Here is a 27873-nt window from a genome sequence, read left to right on the forward strand (position 1 = left end):
TTTATTTTCTTAAATAAATTCCGTATAAGTGTTGCCAATTTAGAGGAGGAACCGTTTAATTACTTAGACCTTTAAAACTCGGAGTCTGCATTACACTGTGGATTATATACACATCGTTTAAAGCTAATCTTGAGCTCTGGTGTGGGAATCGTATTTTGAGAGAAAATTTCAATAATTGTTCTGGATTGTGTATCCTTATTGGGCATCACTTTGACTTTTTTTAACCTTAAGGCATCAATCCTCATTACCAAGTCCCTTGGAAGAGGACCTAAAGCTGTCGTCAGTATGGTTGCTTACTTACGAGCATTTGTGCTTTCTCAGCAGTCAGGTAAAAAAATCTCCATCACCAAAAAAAAAAAAAAACACTCCCATTTGCATACCGTGTTAAGGACATGGTGACGGGCCTACTTATCCGGATTTCCTTATTTTTCTAAGCTCAGTACTCATCCACTATACATTTTTTTTACCAAAATCGTTTGGTACATGTCATGTATTTGTGAGCTTGAACATTCAGTGTTAGTTTTGTTGGATTCTGAGATAAATTATTCTATTTACCAGAACTCAAATTTATGTTTAAGCACCAAAATAGAACTACTAATTTGATAAAAAATGACACAATTCTGATAAATAGTACTCTGTGCGCGCACACACTCACTGGTAAACACGTAAATTAACATTGATAAAACCCAAGACATGTCGATTACCCAAGGAAATAAAAGGCACCAGAATCATTAATTTAAAAGATTATCTTTATCACGATTTGGAAAAGAAATGCGTCATCTATTTATGGATCATGGATTAACATTTGTCAAGTTCTGAATAATAATAATGGTGGGTTCTTGTATAGCGCTCATGTCTGTCAAACGTGACACTCCTGGCGCTCCTATCTTAGAACAACTAATGACATGTAACATCTATTCCGTAATAAATGCCAATGAGTTGTGTGAATCCTTTTGCCCATTGTTACATCATTGTGACGTCAGCTCTTTAAGCGTGTCTTCAGTGACGTAATCCTTCAGGCAATCAAGAGAGTACTTCCACAGGAATTCTTGCTTGTCCTTGTTTCTACGTATGGTGATGGTAAAGAGAAAATGATATGCCATGAACTATATACAAACGCCATGAATTATACATTTGTTTAAGAATATTGTTACGTCTTTCGGATGGTGACGTTAAAGGTCGGTCCCAGACGTAAATAATCATATCTGATTGATACACGTCTGTAAAAACCCAATTACACACACACACACACACCAACAAATATATATTGTTAATGCAAAATATCGAAAGCTAAAATATTAGTAAATCACAGTAGAATCTTCTTTTGAAATCCATAATTAAAACATAAACATTTCTTTAGGTCAGAAGGAAACCAATTTCCTCTTCAAATTGGCAACAGCTATTTGTATTTTCTTCTCTGGTCGGCATGGTGTTAACAAAATTGAAAAATGTATTTTAGATGAAACAGTGAAAATTCGACTTACAAAAAATATAATCGAAAACAACAATCTGTACACAAAAATAGTACTTATAAATCTCAAGTAACTTCAATAATCATTTTTTATTAAATCGTTCTTATTCAAGAAAGGCACCATATCATTATTGCAACAGAAACGGGCTCGAATTTTCTAGCGTTAATTTGGCTTTCTGCTCATGCACGATTTGCAATGCAGAACATTCTGCATAGATCGAAAGATAGATCGAAAGATGAAAAATAAATGTCACTACACGACACTAGATAGCTATTGGTATTTGTTTGTTTTTAAGTTCAAGTATTCTGGGCATCGTTTAAAGAGAAGGTTGAGTTCTGGGAAGAGGTGAAAAATATTTTGTGAGCAGTACTCATTCTTATTATGCAAGTGTGGAAGAACATCAGTTAAGACATGTTCCCTGAAAAGCATGGCTCTTCAAATGCCTTCATATTCTAAATATGCATGTAACATCGTAAAAATCGGGGGGGGGGGGGCCGGCTTTTTCACGCCACGTGTTCGTGTAGTCCCATATACATCTTTCTGTGCAAGTGTTTGTAACTTTAGCAAGACTTGGCCACATTTCTTATCATTTTGATGATTCCAGAACCTTGCAATACACACAAATTCTTATATGCTAGATGATCAACCTTTTCTGGTCGGTTCCACACCGTTTCTTTCACAATACAATCGCATGACCAGAACTCGACTTCATCTTTAAAGTTGATACTCTAAGCAAATAAATGTCCCTTAATTTGTTACCTACGGCAAGTATATGTTATTTTTAAGTTTTTCAATTACTTAGTATATCACAAAAAAATTCTGTCTACTCGAAATCCTCAATTGAAATGTCTAAAATATCCGCCTCTCTTTGCATAGAAAATCAGTCACGACGCTGGTCTACTATTTATGACCTCACGTCCGGGAGAGAGTATATTCACGTACCCGGATGTTCCATAGCAAACATGTGCAGAGTGATACGATTTTCTGCATATTTTTGTTTCAAAGGCTGAAAAGTCTAATAAATCATAATTCTACGTACAATTCTTTACCTTCCCCTAGTACTTCATAGTATTAATATCAATTCCCCTTTTAAAAATTATGACATATACATGCCAACGATGTGCTATTAGTCGATATTTTCACCATGTAATTTTTGTTTGGTGTTGAAATCGGCCCAGGCACGGAGTGAACAGTAGCTGTCTACCCATGCACAGTTCATTACCATACACTGCAGCGATCTCCCGATGGTTTCTTCTCCCTTTTTCCCATGTCTTTCGCCTTCCTTGGCCCTGAACATCCTTCATCTACCAATTCTGACACCGGCGGTAGTCAGGAGCAAGTCTTTGTTAGTTGTTTTTCTTAGCTGGCAACGTCACTTTCATTCTCGTGCAATTGCCGATAAACATATAACTAGCGCACGTACGTTCCATCACAAGCAAGCAGCGCCTAGAGCAGCGGCTTGGTCTTACCTCCCGATTCTGCTCGCTCCACGAACGTTCATGCAAGAGCCGCATCACTCGCCAAAATATTATAGAGGAAGCGCGCTTGCATGATCTCGTTCAAGTTATTTTACAACATAAAATGTTTAACTGGTACTGTATCCTTTTTTGAGGCAGTCACACACATCTATGATAAGTACTATCATAGTTCTAGACCTATTCGTTTTACAAAACTGCTCATGTACATCTGATGACAATAATTTATAATGCATCCGCCTATTCATAAGTGCACGATTTAACTTTAATTCCTAAGCAGTAACCTCGTCTTAAATCTCTACCAAATAGGTGAATATGAGGATATAAAAAGAAATCAGCGACTGCAAAATGTTGCTTCGTTATTCTTCATTCAAATGAAAACAGAAAATCCATCAAATATACTCCTTAACAACAACAAATCTAAGCTCTGACAGGATAGCATTTACGTAGGGATATCACTGCCATTCACTCTCACTGAGCCCATGACTCCCGTTCGTGACGTCACGGATAGAGGCCCGACTCTACGTGCACTTCCGGGTTTCAGACTTAGATATTTTGGTAGAGTTTACTCGAATAAATTCCTTATTCTAAACTTGTTTTGTCGGGTGGACACCATTTGGTGTTATTATGGGGGTTAAAAGCTTTCTATTTATGTAATTATCTCAGTATTTGGGATTGTCTTAGAGTATCAGCTTTAACAACGTTAAATCTGATATGCATGGCTCTACGTGTTATCAGTATCTGTGATATGGTGTAATATTGAAGCCGTAAACAGATTGCGCCTAAAAAAAGTATAGATCTTTGAGCGACCGGTTTTTACCATACTCATTTTCCCCTATAGACTATAGTGTAATAAAAGCCGTTGGGAAAACGAATTTTAAATTCCGGTTTCCAATCCTAAATATCAATTATCAGACAGGTGATCGGCTTGAAAAAGTCATGGGGTTCCTGAATGACCTACAGGTTTACAATTATCATTGCAGCATGAGCTAAATCCAGGATTTTGTTTCAGAATCTGAGACAAAGTTACCCAATCCCTTTAACAAACAAGGAGAATTTTATAGTGGAAGCTACAACATAAAACTCACGTGGCTACCGAACTCTTGAGTCTGGTTGGTTTTGTATTCTCGAAATAGAGCGCAGTTTTACCGTCGTATTGCGGGTCGACAGCCGCGTGGATAGTCGTTAAGGCACCGTCAAATGTGTTTCGTGACAACTCTGAAGGTACAAAAAAGAGGGATACAATTTAACAATAATGATAAATGATAACAATAGAAACAGTTATATACCATGTCATAATTACGTTTCTAACTGGTTGACTATCATTACCCCCGCATGAGCCTAGCTACCCAGATATGGCCTTTGACTTTCGAAGATTCGAAGATTTACCAGAGTAGAAATTTAAAACAAATGTCTTGCTAAAGAACATTAGTGTCGAGGTAGGACTCGAACCGCGAACCATGTGATTCACAGTCTAGTGACGTATCCACTAGACCACGACATCTCTAACTAATGTCATATGGTGTAGCAGTCGCGTGCTTACATCATATGACTGGAAATAACAACAGTAATGACGGCATTTATGTCATTACGCAAGCACTTTATCGCCATTGCTCCTCTACACCCAATTAATGATTGGTACACGATATGATGTAAAACTTCAATGTGATTGATTTGATAATAATAATAATAATAATAGCTCGTTCTTATATAGCGCTTTTCAGGACCGGAGGCCCTCACAAAGCGCTTTACAGATAATTATATTATAGCATGTATGCGCCTCTAATATGGCACCTGACTGGAATGCTCCCTAGGGAGCGGAGAGTGTGGCATCATTATCGTCATATATAGGAATATGAAATATATGGAGAATATATATTTGTCTGCCAGCCTATGTATTTTCTGATAAAGAGAAGAACACTGATGAACACATAAATTCGAATTGCCAAAAAAAAAATAAAACAATCGTCATACGATCCGTAAGATTTGTCACAAAGCCTAAGAATATGAATGGTCAGCGCCATTCTTTCCATCTTTTTGAAATACGAATACAGACCTGGGGGTGTTTCCCAAAGATTCAAAGTCGAACTTAACTCTAAGTTGGACTTAAATATTATGGAGAGCCATTTGTAGCCTTAAAATAAAATGTATTCAAAAGTGAAGATTCAACTAATTTAGACTTTTTATAAATTCCACATCAAGAACATGACATCTCCCATGATAATAGAAAATATGAAAGATTTGAATCAATATTTTATGCCTTTTAAAATATCATTTACAAAATATTTTCATGAATGCTAACGGCTTTCCATAATTGTCAAGTCCAACTTTGAGATAAGTTCAACTTAGGATCTTTGTGAAACGGACCCCAGGTCCGAGTTCCTGTCTATCATCTATCCATATATAAACTCACTAATTGGACTCACTTATTGACGCTAGCATGCCGACAACAAATTTCGTGGGTCCAGATATCTGTTGGTTTTCCTTCTTAAAAATATCTGAATCGACAAAACCAGGATGCAATGAAAACACGCCGATTCCAGTTCCTTCCAGCTTCTCTGCTAATGTGAACATCTCCATAATCTAGGTGGAACAACAGAAAATCATGATTTAAATATTTAGAGGTGGTTTAAAGGCCGTCTGTACTAGTTTGGCTAGGAGGGATTAGACCATACAGGAAGGTCACTGACAGGTGGTTATCTCATCAACTCAGCTCTCAATTAATATAAGAAAAAGAGGATCATGGAGGACCAATGATCACCGATAAGGCATTGTTTTCCACATAGAGGGAGCAAGTAGCTACAAGTAGTACAGTGGGCCTTTAAAGAGAAGGTTGAGTTCTGGGAAGAGGTGAAAAATAATTTGTGAGCATTACTCATTCTTATTATGCAAGTGTGGAAGAACATAAGTTAAGACATGTTCCCTGAAAAGCATGGCTCTTCAAATGCCTTCATATTCTAAATATGCATGTAACATCGTAAAAATCGGGGGGCCGGCTTTTTACGCCACGTGTTCGTGTAGTCCCATATACATCTTTCTGTGCAAGTGTTTGTAACTTTACCAAGACTTGGCCACATTTCTTATCATTTTGATGATTCCAGAACCTTGCAATACACACAAATTCTTATATGCTAGATGATCAACCTTTTCTGGTCGGTTCCACAACGTTTCTTTCACAATGCAATCGCATGACCAGAACTTAACTTCATCTTTAAGCACTTGACTTGAAATGAAAAGGTCATAAGTTTGATCCCTGACACGGCATTATTGTCCTTTGGCAAGGCATTAATCTACATTTGCTACTCCATACCCGTGAGATAAATAGGGACCTGGTAGGATGACGAAAAAACTTGTGCTAGTAATTGCCATATGCCTTTCACGGTGACCAAATAGTAGGAATACTCCCCCGGGAATGGAGATGGTGCACATTGTGCTTGAATGAATCCGATGACCGGAGTAATAATATCTGGTATTTCGTATAAAGCACTATTATATCAATCCGGATTATTATCGTCATTACATGCCACGCGAACGGGCCTCCTGTACCACATTGTATGTATCTTGGGATGAATACACCATAATGCTTCAATAAGTTGAACTGTATCTATTGCCAAATGGCTCCTGAGCCACTGGACACCGGTAATTTGCCACATAATGTTTTGCAAATAGCAACTGTGCAGGGAGCTGAAAATGTTAATTCATTGTAAAACAAATACTGTGCTAAAAGTCAAATGCACTGTATACAGAAATGTGTATATGAGGGGCTACACAAACATTTGGCACGAAACTGAGGTCTATAAACTTTGTATGTTACTTATTATTATTGTTATTGTTATTAGTATAACTACTACTACTACTACTACTACTACTACTACTACTAATAATACTACTAATACTACTATAACTACTACTTCAACTGCTATTAGTACTATTACTACTACTTCTACTGCTACTACTACTACTACTATTACTACTACTTCTACTGCTACTACTACTACTACTATCATCATCGTCATCATCATCATTATTTGACATAATTTGTGCTGCTTGAACTTTTATTTAAAGTCCGTCTGTACTACTTTAGCCAGGGGCGATTAGACCTCCCTGCACGGTCACTGACAGGTGGTTATCTCATCAAATCAGCTCTCAATTAACATAATAAAAAGGGGATCATAGGGGACCAACATGCACCGATTAGGCATTGTTTGCTATATAGAGGGCGCAAGTAGCTACAAGTAGTATAGTGGGGCTTTAAACAAACCTGATAAAGCTTGGTGCTTCCATATCTTGTCATTTGGTCTTTGTTATTCGATTGAATATTGTCTTCGTGCCAGCCGACTTGTCGATAAGCCATCGATGAAACCAATACGACCTTTGCATTGCCCCCGGAAGCCTTTAACACCGGAAGTAGATGGAGAGTTAGAAGGAAGTGTGACAGGTAATTCACCTGGAAGTGGATCTCAAAGCCGTCAGCTGTTTGGGCTGTGTGAAATACAAGAACAAGAGAAACCACCTTATACAAAATGAAGACTAGCATCACAATAATTAAAACAATTATGAATATGATCTCAAAGGCTTTCAAACAATCAACATAAGGCAATCTCAATAATCTTGCAATCATGTAATGAAATGCGCGGACATTACAATGATGTATAACGTTAATCCGAATTTGATCTGTTCAAAGCTTTGTCGATCATGTACGTATATATTTATATATGATATGTGTTATATACACACCGTGTGAAGACTAACAATTCAATTCAGATAAGTAGGAGCATTAACAAACCATATCTGCAACTTCATTTATAAACCAGTTGTTATCAATACAAACATATTATATCATTAATTGCAGGTTCATTCATGTATGATTTGCTGCTGTATGGACAAGCTGTAATACCCGATGCATACAATAACGTAGGACTGCGTCAACCACTGGGGCAGTCTTTGACGTAACGTGTTGGAGTAAAATCGTGCAAAGATTAAATATAAATGAGCAATGTCATTATTAGTTTGAACAACTGACGCATGAACTAATCATTGTCTTCACTGGCTGGATTAGCGCGGGTATTGACGCATTCAAATGACGCCTTGTTTGCAAGGGGCATATAAATAACCTACACATCTCTTTCGGTTTTGTGGGTTCATCTTTTATTTACAACACGATAGCAAAGACTGCTGACAAATCATCCAGAGGTAGTTAAGTTAACTTAAATCAGCATTTAGAGGCATGTTTTTTTTTTAATGAATAATAATAATAATAATGAACAATTATAATGCGCCATGTATGTAAAAAAAATGACACTCCTGGCGCAGTTGTGTGAAATTCTGGGCATACAATAAAGGAAGTAAATACATGATAAGTTAAAGTTGAACATACTTCAGGACATAATTTTGCAATAATACAATTACAATAATGTGGCTAAGTTTAAAGTTAATTCGTATAACATGCTGGCATACAGTATCGTGCACATCAGGTAGGGTCAAGGTGAGTGTTATCTAGCTATTGTCATTTATATTAGAAAAATGCCTCGACTACTGGTTAAGTAATGCCAACCGATTTAAGTGGCCTCACCAACACCTATTAACATGTGGTAATATTGCAATCAGATGATGAGAATTAACGTAACAAGGATATTACAATAGGGTAATGAAATTACAGAGAAATTTGCGAATGTTGCAATGACGTTTCACGTCACATAAACGATACAATACAGTGAAGAAGTTGCCGTAGATAAAATTGCGAATATTGCAATGACGAGTATTAACGTAACAAGGACATTACAATAGAGTAAAGAATTTGCGAATATTGCAATGACATGTATTAACGTATTAGGACTTTTCAATACAGTATTGAAATTGAGACGATTTTGCGAAAGTCTATGCGATCGTATTTTACCTTCGCCTCCATAGACAATGCCGGCGTTGCACACTAGGACGTGAAGCGGGAGCCCTTTGGCTTTGAACGCCTCTACGAAGCTCATTGTACTGGCGATTGACGAAAGGTCAAGGGTCATGAACTCGACATCAAGGTCATCGGCCTGTTGAGGGATAGGAAAGACTAATTGTGACGTCACAATGCAAGATTTATACGCGACCGTGATTCGTTATGTGTTATGTAAATTATCTTCATGTTCCAATTAGCATTTCTCACGGGATAGTAACTACGAGGGGATTCAAGATTATATAACTGTTTCAAGTGTAAAATTAGTCTATGAAGGTTGTAGAAGGATTGTCATGTAGTTAAATTAAGACCGGAAATGGATAGTTTAGCAAATCTTTTATATTGCACAAAGTAAATCGATTTCTGTCAATCGATGCCTTTTGTTTTGTGCAAACCGACACTTGGCAAACAAGCGACTGTGCTTATTGGCACTGATGGCAAAGGAAAGGTCGAGTGCTTACATTAATGTCTATACTACCAACGACGGCAGGTTGGAGATGTCATCTGGTATTTGGAAAATAGGCATTTACATCACTTCTCAACACTCTTATATTAAAGAAAAAAAGTATCTTACAACTTGAAGAAACGATTAAAAAATGAATTTTTCAGAAAGGGAGGTATAAATTGTTAAAATCATTATATGGCGACGTACTAATTCAATAGGGCGTGTGCTTCCTGATCCACTCCCCCCCCCCCCCCCCCCCCCCACACCCCCTCCATAGACTATAGACTATACTCGTTGATATTCAGGTGTATTATGAATTATATACCTCACTTAAGTAATCCAGCCATCTGATTGGTCGAAATTGCATTCATAAACTTCAACTGTTCCTGTAAAATTCCCGGTAACCATGCATAAAACATTTAATATTTTTAATAACCATGGTTATTAAAAAAATAGGTCAGCCTCCATGGTTACCCCATAGGTTTACATGTTAAAAAATGGTTTGAGCGATCGAGGATACCGTATGTGTGCGAAGGATTGGTCGGTAATTTCAATACAATTGAATCTCGATCGATCTTACCGACAATTTTATCTTGCATTGTTGACATGAAGACGAAAATAAACTTCCAAAAACAAAAAAAACAACATCTGCCGATAGATCTTGATCTAAGTTCGTTCCAATATGCATTGCAAAAGTAAAAGAAGGGTGCTTTTGCGAAGCATTCATCACGCCGAAGCCGGTTTCAATCCATTTTAATGTATATATTGTACAAAACTGCCAAGCATGTGAACAGCGCGCGATGGCCGAGTGGTGTAAGGCGTTGGTGTCAGATTCTTCACTCATTGTACGCAAGAGTTCGACTCTCACCTTCGACAAAAAAAAAAGTATTTTTTATTTTTTATTTTTTAGTCTATTTTTTTTCGGCATATAAAAGTATTAATGACTGCTTTAATATTCGAGAAATAGTTGTTTTTATACGCTCTCGGGAAGGTTACAATTGGGCTATTCCCCTCGGCACGCCTCGGGTAATAGCACAATTCTAACCTTCCCTTGAGCGTATAAAAACAACTATTTCTCTCAAAGCAGTCATTAATACTATACTATTATACAATGCCTACTAAGATTCTTGCAACCTCATATTCCTGATCACATGACATGCGCTAAAGGTACTGTTGAAAAGCATCATTCTCCAGCCGTGCAATTCATTTTGATCAAACCGCAGCATTTGCAGGCTGACGTCACTAACGCTGCACAACGTATTGTGACGGTAAGTGACTTCACCGTGCAATAGTACAAATGATAGTACATATAGTATGTGTATACTATCATAATGTGGGTGGTTTTAGTTACCTTGATGTGGACCTTTGACTTCTTGGGCTCAGCTTTCTCCTCGCTGTGTTCCTTTTTCATTCTCTCCATGGCCTAGGAGAACATTAGTTCATTCTTTGATTTGATTTGATTTGATTTGATTGATTGATTTCTACATCATATTTTAAACTTAAATATTTTAAACAAACGTAATGTCCATCAGTGTGATATAATTTACGTTTCAAAGTGACTTCTTGGGCTCAGCTTTCTCCTCGCTGTGTTCCTTTTTCATTCTCTCCATGGCCTAGGAGAATACGGGCATCGGAACATTAGTTCATTCTTTGATTTGATTTGATTTGATTTGATTGATTGATTTCTACATCATATTTTAAACATAAATATTTTAAACAAACGTAATGTCCATCAGTGAGATATAATTTACGTTTCAAAGTATAATACATGATACTTAAACTGTATAGAACATAGACAGTACATAGGAGAACAATACTCACTTTACAAAATAACATGATATAGGAGGGATACAGCGTATAAGCATGAAGCTTGAAATGCTTGCAGCCCTCAATTAAACTAAACTATTATTTATTAAACTAAACTTAACTTATTGTTCTAAAACAATGGAAAGAAATTGAGATGTGCCTAATGAAAAACTGTTTCAGATAAACAAGTGGGAGGGTCAGTGATACCGGCGCCTTATAATCGTAGGTTTTACTGACCAAAGAGCTTACACCATTAATATAAACCGATTACTGGATTCAATTACTATTCTCCCCCTTCTCCACTCCCTGGGGAGCATTCCATTCCATTCAAGGCATCTAACAGACGCTCACCATTCTGAACCAATAACAATAACTTTCGCACCTAAACCGGCTACCCGTTTAACATCTGGGTTTATATATCAAATGGGTTTCATGACACATGCTTCGCCGACGATTGCTCCGCCGACATTTACTCCGCAAAACGCGACAGTTGCTCCGCGACAGTTGCTCCGCGACAGTTGCTCCGCCGACAGTTGCTCCGCCGACATTTGCTCCGCCGACATTTGCTCCGCCGACAATTGCTCCGCAAAACGCGACAATTGCTCCGGTGACAAATGCTCCTCGAACGACAGTTGCTCCGCCGACAGTTGCTCCGCCGACAATTGCTCCGCCGACAATTGCCCCGCAAAACGCGACAATTGCTCCGCCGACATTTGCTCCGCTAAAAAAGTGCCCCGTAAAATACAAAGGCTACTACGACAATAATTGTTGCTCCTCCCCAAAAGTATCCCGCAAAAGACAATGCTCCGCCGACAATTAAACTGCTCTCTGATCCAAAAGTGCGGCCTCGTGGAAGACATGAATGCTCCTCTGGCAATTAGTGCAATAAATGCTCAGCCGTTTTTTGCTATTCCCCATAATGTTTGATTTAAAAAAACATCAAGTTTTAGCTCCTTATGCAAGTTCTCCAGGGAAAGATAATTACTCCGCTCAAAATCTGTTTCATTTATTACTCATTAGCCGATCCAAAGCTCAAGGCTATCTCTCTCTCTCTTTCTCTTGCTCTACCTTTTCCTTTTTACACCCTTTACACGATTGCTCCGCCGACATTTACTCTGCAAAACGCGACAATTGCTCCGCGACAGTTGCTCCGCCGACAGTTGCTCCGCCGACATTTGCTCCGCCGACATTTGCTCCGCCGACAATTGCTCCGCAAAACGCGACAATTGCTCCGGTGACAAATGCTCCTCGAACGACAGTTGCTCCGCCGACAGTTGCTCCGCCGACAATTGCTCCGCCGACAATTGCCCCGCAAAACGCGACAATTGCTCCGCCGACATTTGCTCCGCTAAAAAAGTGCCCCGTAAAATACAAAGGCTACTACGACAATAATTGTTGCTCCTCCCCAAAAGTATCCCGCAAAAGACAATGCTCCGCCGACAATTAAACTGCTCTCTGATCCAAAAGTGCGGCCTCGTGGAAGACATGAATGCTCCTCTGGCAATTAGTGCAATAAATGCTCAGCCGTTTTTTGCTATTCCCCATAATGTTTGATTTAAAAAACATCAAGTTTTAGCTCCTTATGCAAGTTCTCCAGGGAAAGATAATTACTCCGCTCAAAATCTGTTTCATTTATTACTCATTAGCCGATCCAAAGCTCAAGGCTATCTCTCTCTCTCTTTCTCTTGCTCTACCTTTTCCTTTTTACACCCTTTTCTCGTCTTCTTAGCTCTTTTCTTTCCTCTCATGCTATTAGTCTTCTTTCATTTTCATCGCTTCTTCTTTTCCTCCCCTCTCGAGTTCTAGTTCTCTCGTGAAATTGTAACGTAATGTAGTACATGTAGTACATTCTTGTTTAGAATAGTATTTTCAATAATATCCAGTCCGTCTTCTATAGGTTTCTTTCCTTCAGTTAAGTGTATGTAGCTTTACTATATATACATTAGTGTGTAAAACACCCCGTCTCATTCAAGTACTTTGTTTTCACTGACTTTAAGGGACTCACGGAACCACCGGAAGAAGAGCAATTGGCTAATATCGTGAAGAACTGACATCAAAGTGCAACAAAATGACTTGTATAAATGGGAATAAGCAAAAAGATCTAATTTTCCCGTCTGAATGGGTTCTCTTCTTTACGTATAAGTGCCCTTCAAAGCTTATTTTGATCCCTCCCCTGTTGCTTTCTAGAACTTCCACGATGACCTAGTACATTGTATCAGGGGCGTCGCTAGACCCTTTTCAGTGGGGAGGGGGGGGGGTGTAGAGGCTAACGATAACCGACAAAACTAGCCACCAATTACCCACGAAATTAAGTGTCTCAATATCTACAAATAACCCTATAAACCCGGGGCCGAAGGCTAAATTGTTTTTCCTATGGACTGTCTATAGTACTTGCGTATGCGCAAATGATCAATTTCCTCGACATAAATATACGAATTATTTTGTCAACTTAGTCAACATCATAGCTATATATTTTAATTCAGGCGCGAAGCTAGGATCTTATTTTAGGGAGAGGCGGTAGTGAGCAAGCTAAACGCACTCGTTAGGGGGTGTCGGTGTTAGGCCTCCCGCGCGAAGCGCGGAAGCTTAGACGTTTCCCTAAAATGATTATGCTAAGTTCACACCGACGCCGAATTGATGGCGAATTAAATCCGCGAGCAAAGCGGCGGCAAAGCGTAACAAAGCTAAATTAAAGCGTAAAGACCGTAATAGAGCGTGAGAAAGCTTTGAGCAATTCGGGACATGCAGCAAGAGCGCCAATTTTTTTAAAAACTGTTTAAAATTTTTAGGCGATCTGTCACGAATTGCGTAAAGCGGGGAGAGCGTATTAAAGCTTATCAAAGCGTCACAAAGCTTATCAAAGTTTTGCTCAAAGCGTAGAAAAGCTTAACAGAGTTTAACAGAGCTTGGTTCAAAGCGGTGACCCCACTTTGTACGCTCTATCACCAATTGACACGCTTTGTTAAGATATCTATCTAGCTTATTTTGTGCTCTATGTTTTCCCAAATTTTGGTATGTTATAGCTGAGACTATGGGCTATAAAAGTTGTGCCTTTTGTTTTTAGATCAGATGGTGGGATCATGTCGAAATTTTCAATTGAAAGTTAAATTCGCAAATGTTGTAGAACATTGTAGGAATTATGCATATGTCACGTTTGTCCTATTTGTGAAATATAAACGTTAGCAGTTTTCTAGTATTCAAATTAAACAAGGAAACCCCTTTACTTTCTATACTTTACTGTCAGACACTATTGAGTGACTGACCAATTTTTTTTCCTCTGGTAATAAAATACATTATATGAGCTTAAAGGGTTCATGAGCATTTGTCCACATCAATAACCCACTTCTTGTAATGGCCCAAAATAATCCGATTGAATCTATGCGCAGCATAATCTAGGTAAACATGACGGGTAGAGCATTTCATGGAAAAAGATGAAATTGTGAAAATGCATTCTTCGTTATGTCAATTAGGGTCAAAGGTGTAACTGCTTATTGTATGGGGGTCAATTGTCATATATCGTCTCAATCTATCTTCCATAGATCCGTAATGGTCAATATACTACACAGTTGAAACTTTTCATATGGATAGACCTTAAAGGTAAAGACCAGTTATGGTCATTCGATTGCATTGTGAAAGAAACGTTGTGGAATCGATCAGAAAAGGTTGATCATCTAGCATATAAGTATTGGTGTGTACTGTAAGGTTTTGGAATCATCAAAATGATAAGAAATTTGGCCCACTCTTCGTAAAGTTACAAGCACTGTACACAGAAAGATTTATATGGGACTATACGCACACGGGCGCGACACGTGCGTTTATCTCTCACAGACCATGTAGATAAACTAATTTACCAAACATATCAATTAGTTGGCGGTTTCCCGGCAAAATTGTTTAAATGATGTATTAGTCAAAACATATTCTTTCACATGATTGGTAATAAGAGCTTCCATTTCATTTTTTGAAATTGGGGCGTTTCCAATACTAGTTTTTACCTTTAATAGGAAGAGCATTTTAGAAGATAATATAAAATTGTGAAAATACATTCTTCATTATTTAAAACATTAGCATACGTATAACCTAAGTTGTCAATCATCTCCTCTTGAGAATACATCCTGAAATTCCGTCAATAACTTTCCAACGTCTTGGCGATACTGATCTGGTATTCCTTCTGTACTTCTCTTTAGCAAATCCCTCAAATGTTCCGGAACTTTTCCATCACCAACAGTGGTGTACTTGGGGACTTCTTGTACTTCACTTGTATCTATTACGGTCATCATAGCGATTGGTGTGTTCTTCTTTATTACTTTGTTGGAAGTAGATGGGTTGAATACTCTAACAGGCACTAACTCCTCCCCTGTCTTGATTAGAGTTCTAGCTGTAATGAGTCCTTTCTTCACTAATTGTTGTTGAACATTTCCAGCCTCTATTAAACCTAGGGTGTTAGATTTAATTCGATCTCCTTCCTTCATTGATCCAAGTATTACAGCTTCATGTCCTGCGGGGATTGTAGTAGTTTCTGACGCAGTTATGCGGCAGGATAGTCTTTCTCCACTTTCATTCTTGCACTCTACTTTGCCCCATTTTGTGGTGAGTTGGAAATTAGTCAGATCAATGCTAGCCCCCATTCTTGTTAGATTGTCCAAGCCGAGGATTCCATCACTACTCACATCTGCTACCAAAACTGTAATTACTCCTTTATTTGGTCCTATCTTCATCTCATGAGTTATTGCTCCATAAATGGCTAATGGTGAACCATCTGCTAACTGTGCACTGATGCTACGATGTTGCAGAGGGGGTCTATCTTTTTCATCTAATTGTTCATATGATTGTCTAGAAATGTAAGAATCTGAAGCACCAGTATCAACTAGAAATTTGTATTCCTTGTCCTGAATGTGCACTGGAACATAAAGACCATCAACATTTTGATTTATACTGGGTATGAAACTTGTCTTTGTTTTGCTAGTTTGGGTCTCAATTAATTTTGGACGATTGGCCGCGCCACGACCCTTTGGAGCGACCACTTGTCGTTTGACTGACGCTGGTATCTTTGTCTTGACCAGTTAGATTCATCACTTGGATAGTTCCTTCCTCTTCGATCCATTTGTTTCTCACGGCATTCCCTTGCGAAATGGCCAGGTTTCTCACAATAGAAACATGTTTGGGTTTTCACATCAAATCTTCCTTCATGCGCTGTTTGGCTTGGTCTTTGATTAGTTCCTGGTTTCTTCACATATACCTGACATCTTTCCTTGTTAGGTTGACTTTCCATAGCTTGGCCTAGGACTTTGTTGACTTCATCTTTGATCATCTTCTCTAGATCCACTTCAGAGCCGATTCCTCTATTGTAAGTAGGCTTAACCTTCCATCCATTCCTCTCAGTCTCCGTCTGTAGAAATGTCTCAGTGGTTATTGCTGCTTGAATTACCTCATCTAAGCTTGTTGCCTTAGCATGAAATATTCCCATACGAATCTCACTACTACGAATAGCATCAGTAAAATGAATCCTAGCTAGTCTATCGACCCCTTGATTTTCAAAGTTTGGATATGCCTTATCAGTTAGTTCCCTAATATGACGTCCTAGTTCCTGAAGTGATTCTCCTTGTCGTCGCTTACGATTCCTGAGTTCCAACAGATAGCTTTCTGCCTGTTTGGCAGAAGAGAACCTGAATGACAGTTTACTCTTTATTTCTTCAAAGTTCCACTTGGTGCCTCTTTGTTCTTCTAGTAATCTCAGAGCTTGACCTCTCAAGCTAGCAGCTAGATACTTGGCAGATTCCTCATCTTTCCAGTTGTTGATTTCGCAACAAGATTCAAAATGCGAGGCGTAGTCTTTCCAGTCGGTACTTCCATCATACTTGTCCGGCATGATCAGTGGTCGATGAGTAGTTTCCCGAATTCTATCTTCTTTGGCATAGCGAATATCATCATTCCTCTTTTGTGCTTTCATCTGGTTAGTTTCTTCCTTATGTTTCCTCGTCTTTGATTCATCGACATGAGATATTCCTTCCTCGTCTCCATTTTGGATTTCCATTCCTAATTCCGGTCGTCTATTTGGTTTGAAGTTGAATTCCACTTCATCATCTGAAGAATCAGATAGTTCTTCCGTGGAGGAGTCTGGGCCAACAGTCCTCTTCCTTGGTTTCTTTGTCAACTTCATCATTTGCCCCATTAACTTCGTTAGTTGACTTAATATCCGACTTTGTAATTTCTCTGACCTACTCTTCTTTTTCTTTGAACTTTTTGTACTAGACATTGTCTCATCTGAGGAGCAACTTAGCTCATCTATTTCTTTCTTAGACTCTGGTACCTCCGCCATATTAATAATCCCACTTCTGACACCAAATTTGTGGCGGCCGCCCCCGCCTCCGTCTCCAACCTCGACCTCTACGTCGGGATTATTCTCATTCCCAGCTGGGGAAACTGATTCTTTATATCTGTCAGGATATTCGTCAGCCGACATTATTTATAATGTATGTCCGAGCGGTTAGAGTAATTAGATCTTATCTTTTATTTGAGGAAAGACGGGGGAAGCTACAATACTTATTTACGTTCGTTTCGTCGAAATATACGACTTATGACGGAGTACCAGTCAAGAAGAAAAACAAAGTGTTTATAGACTCATAATTTCAGTTTTAAGACAAAAGAAAATGGTCAATTTTTATTAATGCATGTACTTCAAATATTTACAACATCTTTATATCACCACTGTCACAAATACCTTGTGCTCATATAGTTATACTTAATGAATTTATACGATTGTCGTTATTATATTCGGATACATGTAATAAAGTAAAGGCAATGATTCATTGGGATTTATGGGACTTGGGAGTTTTCCTCTTAGTTTAATTCCATAGCGTCATAGGGGGAGAGGTGGACTTAGAATATTCCTGCATCTTAATTATAGTGGTTCATTAATTCCAGCATCTTAATTCCAGCGTAGACTTCCTTGTGTACCTTTATATTCCAGGGAGGGAGAGAGATCTTATGTGTGGTACCAGTTCCGACGAGCGTCCAATTCCAACTCAAGTCCTTAGGTGGGGGGGGGGGGGATTTCCAGGGAGAGACTAAATAGTTCTGATTCCGACGAGCGTCTAATTCCCTCTCCTCGCGTTTTAGAAATGTTACGGGTTATAAAGGCATAATGCGGACGTGGGGGAAATCGATGCGCTAAGCGATCTTGGAAAGTACGCGCGCAGCGAAAATGGGTACCCGGTAGGATGCGACCGTCATTGTTGGTCAAACAGTTTTTGAGCGTCATGTAACGCCTGGCTGGAATGCTCCCCAGGGAGTGGAGATTGTGCACACATTGTGTGCGGGTAAGCACTGAATCCAATGACCGGGGTAATAATATATTTGTAAAGCGCTTAGAGACATTTGTATTTAGCGCTATATAAATTAAATTTATTATTATTATTATTATTAACATGAAGACTGTGCTAGTTCAGAGCAAAATATCTAAGTAAATCTCTTATTTACCATTAATTAAATATAACACTCTGAATGACATATCATTTGCAGTAAATATTAACAAGTCACATTGTCTAAACAACTTTCCTTCCAAATTCATGTGATATATTGATAAACAATTACAGTTTAACATCTTAAAGCATCTCAATAATGGATCCAAATGTCAATCGCTCGTATGCAAATTATTAACGTAAACATTGTGCGTCGGTGTATGATGACGCGCTTGAAAACAACAATCATTTAAGTTAGGCCTCTTTGTTACGTCACGACCGCGGAGCGGATCGTTACACAATCTTCATAACGAGTAATCAAAACTGAACCATATTTAAAACACACGAACTTCAGGTCAAGGTTCGACATAACATCTCATTAAAATCCGCGCGCGTCTGAATTTTGAAATGCTCAAATTCACTTTTTAATCAAAACAGAGTATGTTCTAGGCCATTTACAGAATTTCGAAAGTTATGCACGCGCGTTTTTGCGTGTAACGCCATTACACAACAAAGAAACGCAATTTTTTATTCTTTCATGATATTTCATAACGAAATGCGCGTCCGTTTAAGATAAATTGCCGTGCGCACGAGCACATGTAATAAATAGCATATAGGCAAAAACATGATTACACAAAATCCATCACAGCTCTTTGGGATGCACCTAGACCCCCAATTGTTTTTTTTATTTTGATTATATGAGTCGGAGATATGATTTCATTTCTCATTTGGCCATTAAGTACATTTAAACGTCATCATAATGGCCTTGGAAGTCAAAATACGAATTTGCATATTATGACGTCAACATATTTACAGAAAATGATTTTATCTCTGCAAATATTGATCATTTTTTTCTTCTAAATTTTGATACGCTGTAGCTGAGACAATTCTTCACAAGATTATTACCAATATGTATTCATTTTGATGACGTCATTAGATTGTTTGCTTAATATGCGTCTTATGCCTATGGGAGGTGAATGATACTACATTCCGGTCTAGACTTATTCATTATGTTGCGTATGTAGTGCGTCGAAATATCAGTTCAATGATTGGTAGGCTCTGCAATCAGGCGAAAATTTGAGCTTGTTTAGTAAATTAATTATATAACAATTGTCTATCGAATACCTGAAGGGGGCGCTATACCACTTTTAATCATTGTCATCGTCATTTAAAACAAATAAATCATCATCATCAATATCTTTATTATCGTATTTATGAATATTATCATTAGATCATCATCGGCACACTTTCATGATACAAAAATAGCATACGTATCACCTAATTCGTCAAAGTGACGAATTAAAGTCTAGTTATAATTGTTAATCATATCATTATTATCATCTGTATTATCAGCATATTCTACAATGGCAGTAGTATAGTCATGTAAAAGTAGACCTAGTAGTAGAGGTATCATTCTGATCCTTATTAAGATGATTATCTTTTGCAATACGTCTATATAGACGATAAACTTACGACAATTTTCAATTGTCATGAATCATTGTCTTTAAGCTTACCATTAAATGCATCTGGTTCGAATTTTGCTTAGGTATTTGGTACTGGATGATTTAAATGGTAGAAATTAACTTGTGTCCTATTCATTCTAGTCTTATTCATTTGCATTATGTTTTATTCATTCAAGTTCTAATGTTTCTGACTGTTTTTAAGACAATATTTTTTGTCGATCATAGTTCTATGTAGCTTGATATCTCACGGTAATTTTGAGAGAAAAGCAATGCAAGCAATGATTTCTGAATTGAAGCGACAATCGCGTTCGCCTTTTTTTGTTCTTCAATAATATTTGACAAGCAGTATTAATTAATTTTTCAAGGACTCATGATACATTCGTTTAACAGTTGATTACCCTCGGTTGATTCTTTTGTTCGGATTATTTGGTGGGGAAAATGTATTATTGAAAATGTATTAGTGAATGTATTATTATTCTTATTTGTTCATCGTCTCTACGATGCTCTTTGAATCAAAAACAGCTTTTAGTGTTAGGCTTCCTGAAAGAAATTTCAATTGTTGTTAAGAATTTTTTGGTTGCACTCTGTAGATTATGATGACGTGTTTGATCTTTTTTTCAATACAAGATCAAACACATGATGAAAATCTACTGACTGCATGCCAATAAGTTCTTGACAACAATAACAAAATGTGAGCTAGTGCTATTTGGTGTGGAGTACACTTGGCAATCACATGGTAGATACAATTATGATCATCAGTACTGGATCAAATAAATTAAAGAGAACTGAATTTGAACCCGGGCCATAGGCTACCCCCTCTCGTTCTCTCTCCCTCTCTCTCCCTCTTCGTCGCCTTACTTTTTCCTCTCTTACCTCCCTGTGCATTTGTATGCTTCGATAATACAAAAAATAAACAATAAAACTCTTCCTCTTCCCCTCCTTCTTCCTAGTACATGTAGTAGGAGTAGTACTACAAGCAGTATCACAATAATAATGACAACAATGATTATTATGGTTTGTGGTGTTACTAATGTTATTTTTGTAATTATTATGTTTGTTATTGTGATTATTATCCTTATCATGATTATTATCGTTAATATAAGTTATTATTGTAATTATTATAATCATTATTATTGTTATCTTTATGATGAATATGAACATAATGATTTTGATGACGATTAGTATAAGTATATAGTATTATTATAATTGTTATCATATCATTATTATCATCTGTATTATCAGCATAATCTACAATTGCATTAGTGTAGTATAGTACATGAAAAAATAGGCCTAATAGTAGAGGTATCATTCTGATCATTATTATTCTGATTATCTTTTGCAATACGTCTAGACGATAAACTCATGACAATTGACAATTGTCATGAATCATTGTTTTTAAGCTTACCATTAAATGCATCTGGTTCGAATTTTGCTCAGGTATTTGGTACTGGATGATTTAAATGGTAGAAATTAACTTGTGTCCTATTCATTCTAGTCTTATTCATTTGCATTATGTTTTATTCATTCAAGTTCTAATGTTTCTGACTGTTTTTAAGACAATATCTTTTGTGTCGATCATAGTTCTATGAAGCTTGATATCTCACGGTAATTTTGAGAGAAAAGCAATGCAAGCAATGATTTCTGAATTGTAGCGACAATCGCGTTCGCCTTTGCTGTTCTTCAATAATATTTGACAAGCAGTATTAATTAATTTTTCAAGGACTCATGATACATTCGTTTAACAGTTGATTACCCTCGGTTGATTTTTTTGTTCGGATTATTTGGCGGGGAAAATGTATTATTGAAAATGTATTAGTGAATGTATTATTATTCTTATTTGTTCATCGTCTCTACGATGCTCTTTGAATCAAAAACAGCTTTTAGTGTTAGGCTTCCTGAAAGAAATTTCAATTGTTGTTAAGAATTTTTTGGTTGCACTCTGTAGATTATGATGATGTGTTTGATCTTTTTTCAATACAAGATCAAACACATGATGAAAATCTACTGGCTGCATGACAATAAGTTCTTGACAACAGTAACAAAATGTGAGCTAGTGCTATTCGGTATGGGGGGTAAGAGGACACTTTTTTCTATCTTTTTTGGTCTCGAAATTTGAAAATTTGACATTTCGCTCCACTGGGGGGTGGGGGGGGGGGGGGTTTAGGGGGTGATGGGGGTGGTTTATACACATAAAAATACCAAAGAGGGGGGGGGGGGGGTTAACCCCCCAAACACCCCCCCCCCCCCCTGTGGTGTACGCTCCCGCATGCAGACCACCTTATAATTTCGTTAGAATTGCCTTTATTATTTATTTATTCATCAGGTGGGCTGTATATCGTACAGACCACCTTATAATTTCGTTAGAATTAATTACCTTTATTTATTTATCAGGTGGGCTGTATATCGTACAGACCACCTTATAATTTCGTTAGAATTGCCTTTATTTATTTATCAGGTGGGCTGTAACTAATACAGACCACCTTATAATTTTGTTATAATTGCCTTTATTATTAAGTGGGCTGTATCTAATACAGACCACCTGATAATTTTTTTTTTTAAATTGCCTTTATTATCAGGTGGGCTGTGTATCGTACAGACCACCTTATAATTTCGTTAGAATTGCCTTTATTATTTATTTTACTTATTTCAAACCACTTTCATGTAAGCACGATTACTTGAAAATGGCTCAATCAAATGCCTTCAAATTTGGCACACATATGTACAGGCATATATACAAAACACTATAAGGTTGTCAACTATGACCTTCACTGATGACGTCATCTAGGCGCCATTTTGCAACAAAGAATCGCCAATTTTTCTTTGTCATCATATTTGGCACATTTTCCCAAGCATTTCGATACCTTGTTAACATATTTCTGACCATTAATAACGGAGTGAGCGTCCGTTTAAAATACACGTCCGTGCGTGCGAGCTCTTGTAATACATAGCATATACGGGCAAAAACATGCCTATACAAAATCCATTGTAGCTCTTTAGGATGTAAGGTGACCCCAAATTTTGTTTCATATTTTTCAATTAACTCATGACGTCATCATAATGGCCTCCGAACTCAAAATTCCAATTTGCATATTATGACATCAGCATATTTTTTGAAAATTGATTGTATCTCTGTAAATGTTGATTGATTTTCTTCCAAATTTCGATATGTTCTAGCTGAGATAATTCACTACAAATGCTATTGACATGATTTTTCATTTCGACAAAGGAATCATGACGTATTTTTGCGATTAAAGGAGGCATGTCAATTTTTCTCTTTTTGCGTGTATTCTCAATGGGACATGACTTTTTCTCAAAACTGGATTCTGCATTCCCGTCTTTCGCGAGCAATATCTCCGTCGTTTTAGCTTCGCTTACGCTGAACTTTGAGTATGTTGTAGCTGAGACAATTAGCTATCTCAAATGTGCCCTTCATTTGTCTCAAATTTTAGTTGGACCAGCCCACCTATACTTGTTCCAAACAAGTATTACAAATCTAGTTATTTTTCTTATTTCTAACCACTTTTTTGTAAGCACGATGACTTTAAATGGCTCCATCAAATGCCTTCAAATTTGGCACACATATGTATAGGCATATGTACAAAGCACAATAACGTTTTCAACATTGACCTTGACTGATGACGTCATCTAGGCGCCATTTTGTAAAATTTTCGGAAAATCAACTCATGATCATATCTTCATAACCAACAGTTTTTTCTCATTCATATTTATCATGATTAAGGTCAATATCCGTCCGGTCAATTTAAAGTAAAAAAATGCGCGCGGAGCAATTGTCGGCGGAGCAATTGTCGGCGGAGCAAATGTCGGTGGAGCAATTGTCGGCGGAGCAACTGTCGTTCGAGGAGCATTTGTCACCGGAGCAATTGTCGCGTTTTGCGGAGCAATTGTCGGCGGAGCAATTGTCGGTGGAGCAAATGTCGGCGGAGCAATTGTCGGCGGAGCAATTGTCGGCGGAGCTAATGTCGGCGGAGCAAATGTCGGCGGAGCAAATGTCGCGGAGCAAATGTCGCGGAGCAATATGTCGCGTTTTTCGGAGTAAATGTCGGTGGAGCAATCGTCGGCGGAGCATGTGTCGGGTTACCATCAAATGTGCATTAATGTCGTTCAAAAGAACGTAATAGTGCTGGGCTGGGATTCCAACCCTCAACCCTTGGATTAAGAGTCAAGTGAACGATTCACTATACAACGACACCTCTATAAATGTATTTCCATTTTAACCACTCAAAGAAAACAAATATCAATGTTTACACGTACTTCTATTAGGAGATTAAAGCTCACTTACTTCATTTGCTTTGGCTTCGGATCTACAAGCCACAATGACCTTTGCCCCCAGCTGGGCTAATGCTTTTGCAGTCTCATACCCGATTCCTGATACCAAAATGAAATAAGATTAGGGTGGGCACGGGTTGAATGATAAAGGTTTGCAATGATCATATTGATACATGACAAAATTATGTAAATCTGAACAAATTATTAAAAAAAAACAGATTTGAAGCGAATACATGTCAATTCATGGAAGAAAAAAAAACAGTAAGAGGCTAATAGAAAAACTTCAGGAAATGCCATCAAATTTCGGGGAAATGGTGTTCTATTTCAGGAAAAAATGTTGACGAGTGGAAGCATTGGTCTTTTTAAAGGGTATAGTTGGCTAGGTGAAGGTGTCCATGCACAAAATTAGTCACCTATTTCTGATCTTGATTATCTTTTATTTGTTATTTATTTAGGTTTTATTTCCACATAAACTGCATATGAAAAAAAATTACAAAGTAAGGCATTTACAAGGTAACAAAACATGTACATAATATTCGATTTGTACAACAGTAATAAAAACGATGCAATGGCAAGTCATTAAATACATATGATGCTAACAATTATCTGCAGTAATGAGGAGGAAACCTTGGAAGCATTATGCTTGTAATTAAGGTTTCCTTTACATAATACATTGTGTTACATAATATATAAAACAATTTTAACACCCTATTAAATTAAACTTGCAGTGAAAACACAAAGGAAATTCAACTCTTGAAAAAGTTCATTTGAATGAAAGGTTAAAAATAAAATCAGAGAAAAAGAAAGGCGGAATTTTGAAATAAATCGGACCAATAATAAAAAAAAAAAAGTTATGGATGTTTGTAATATGAAATCACTGAGCTTATGCAAATCTCAAATTGGCAGTTTGGTGTCACATTGGTAAGTTGATGCTGACGTAGTGACGGATAACTCCCCCGTTTGTCAATAACAAAAATATATGATTTACATAAAATGTATGTACCTTTTTATAATTTTATCATTTTAACTTTTCAAGAACTACAGTAAGTTTTAAAGGCCCACAGCTTTGGAACGAGTTGCCAATGTATTAAAAGAAATATTCACTGTTCTTGCATTCAGGAAAAATATAAATGTTATCTTCTTAATAGTGAGTAGTTTTATTTGATCTAATTGCCTTTTATATGATTTATGTAGTGTTGTGTTTATATGTGATTATACTATGTTATATTTTCTGTTTGTTTTATTGTTTTTTATGTTTTTTATATATTGTATAATGTATTTCTTTTGAAGGATGGTAACATAGGGGATCAACCTTGACAGGCCAATGGCCTTTGTTGATCCCTCGCATCCACCACCCTTCATCCTTCTTTCACAGTACCATGTTAATGAATGTTTTTATATTCATATTGTTTAATTTGTACTGATTTCTTTGTATATCTTTTGATGTGTTTTTAAAGAGATTTGAAATAAAATTGAATTGAATTGAATTGAATATATTTCCCAAAATCATAACTTTCTCACTTTTTGGCCGATTTCGTTCAAACTTCACCAGTCTGCTTCTCTGATATCCCTCATGTTTTCTGTTTTGAGTAGACCTCGTTTTCTATCAAGGTTCGTTTTAACCTTTACATTAATCTTCAAGCCTTAGTATAGGCTATTTCAATGATAATTGGCACACGGCAGGGAGATTATGAGGCGTATAAAGAGTTATAGAGAAGGTTGAGTTCTGGGAAGAGGTGACAAATAGTTTGTGAGTGATCATTGTATTATGCAACTCTGAAAGAACATTAGATTAAAAAAATGCTCCCTGAAAAACATGGCTCTTCAAATACCTTAATATTCTAAATATGGCATGTAACATCATACAGAATGAGACGAATTTGTATGCCATATGTTAGTGTAGTCCCATATACATCTTTCTCAACTTTATCTTTAAGTGCGAATCACATACCTGTGTTTGCTCCAGTGACAATCACGGTCTTCTGAGTTAGATCGACATCTGGAACAGGCTTTTGTGACGTTAAACTAGTCCCCATCGTATACCTCTAATAGTTTAAACTGCAGAACGAAGATGTTGTACTGTATATACACGACGATTCCCTGACTTGTATCTGACGTCTATTCAGTCAAGCAATTCATTTGGGCAGACTGTTTCATCGAAGGAAGGCAATGCAGGCGCATATCCAGTATACAACGTATTCCATAGAAGGTTAAGTTCTGGGGAGAGGTGAATAACGATTTAATTTGTGAGCGTTATCATTATTATTATGCAATAAACCAGTTCACGGAATAGCAAATGTCCAAAATGACCCCGAATATGGGACAGATCTTCAAGACATGAAGAGGTCCCACTGTGTACATTTTGTAATAATCACTCCTACAGCGATGGAGGTGCTACATAGATAGCCCTTGTTTCCCCCTTTTCAAAGAATACTTTCACCTTTGTATCATGGAGTGCATATAATAATATGAATACTTTTCATGAGCACGTAGTACTTTGTGTCCGTATATTTCACAATTTGGCCTCCAATGACCTTTATCTGCTCATGCTCAACTATGAACTGACTTATAGGGGAACAACATCAGAGAAAAAATATTCCCTGAAAAGCATAGCTCTTTAATTGCCTTCATATTCTCGATATGACATGTAACAGCTTTGAAATGAGGACTACAGTTTATGCCACAGGTTTGTGTGGTCCCATAGACATCTTTCTATGTACAGTGCTTGTTACTTTTACCAAGACTGGGCCAAATTTCTTATCATTTGGATGATTCCAGAACCTTGCCGTACATACCAATGCTTAAATTATATGCTACATGATCAGCTTTTTTCTCTTGATTCTACACCGTTTCTTTCTCAATACAATCGCATGATGTACAGAAAAGTTTAGCTTTATCTTTAATTTAATTGAAAGAGCGAAATAAAGAGGACCACAAAATAAATTCTATGCTTGTGTCGGCTCCGAAGAATAATGGTATCTTACTGCCCTAACGAAAATTTAAATGACCAACACAAGGAATTAAGTACATGGGCTTTGCACAAAAGATGGTAGATTTCCTTGACTAACTCGAGCTGAAAAGGTATTCCAGGGTAAATGCGCATTCCAATTCTAGTTTTGGATCGCTTTTAATTGTTTAGAATGCAGCGACGCGTCATATACTATTATAATAGTTCCAGAAGCATAATATACGTACTCTATAACACAGAGGCAATGTAGGGTACGAGTGTGTTAAATAGTCTGGCCTTCCTCTCAATGCTTTGTGGCTTTCGCGTCAGAACGCATTTGTCGAATAGTGCAATTCAAAGAGCATGTGACGTGTTGATTTTCAGAGACATGTAATCAGTGGCGGATCCAGGGGGGGGGGGGGCCCGGGCCCCCCCCCCCCCCTTGAGAAAAAAATCATGTAAAATCACGTGATTTTTACCTTTTTTGGGGGTTGGGCCCCCCCCCTGGCGCTCAAGGGGGGGGGGGGGGTGCAAATTGAAATTTTTTTGAGGATCAAAAAAAAAAAAAAAAATGTGCTCA

The 27873-nt window shown here is 37.4% G+C and overlaps 1 protein-coding gene across 2 annotated transcripts; it reads right to left on the reverse strand.

Moving 5' to 3' along the window:
* Window positions 1-362: 362 nt before the first annotated feature.
* LOC583787 (dehydrogenase/reductase SDR family member on chromosome X) lies at window positions 363-27625 on the reverse strand. Of its 2 annotated transcripts, XM_030993521.1 has the most exons (8): window positions 27542-27625; window positions 26298-26563; window positions 24360-24445; window positions 8844-8985; window positions 7209-7429; window positions 5374-5530; window positions 4036-4165; window positions 363-1065 (listed from the first exon to the last, which is right to left on the reverse strand). In XM_030993521.1, exons 2-8 carry the CDS (start codon window positions 26380-26382, stop codon window positions 969-971), a joined length of 918 nt encoding a protein of 305 aa, XP_030849381.1. In that variant the 5' UTR covers window positions 26383-26563; window positions 27542-27625; the 3' UTR covers window positions 363-968. The 2 variants fall into 2 exon arrangements, with proteins under 2 accessions (XP_030849381.1, XP_011676104.1); XM_011677802.2 differs by lacking the exons at window positions 24360-24445; window positions 26298-26563; window positions 27542-27625 and adding an exon at window positions 10685-10822.
* Window positions 27626-27873: the final 248 nt, after the last annotated feature.

This window comes from Strongylocentrotus purpuratus, unplaced genomic scaffold (assembly GCF_000002235.5).
Source record: "Strongylocentrotus purpuratus isolate Spur 01 unplaced genomic scaffold, Spur_5.0 spur5_scaffold_20, whole genome shotgun sequence".
NCBI classification, from domain to species: domain Eukaryota; kingdom Metazoa; phylum Echinodermata; class Echinoidea; order Camarodonta; family Strongylocentrotidae; genus Strongylocentrotus; species Strongylocentrotus purpuratus.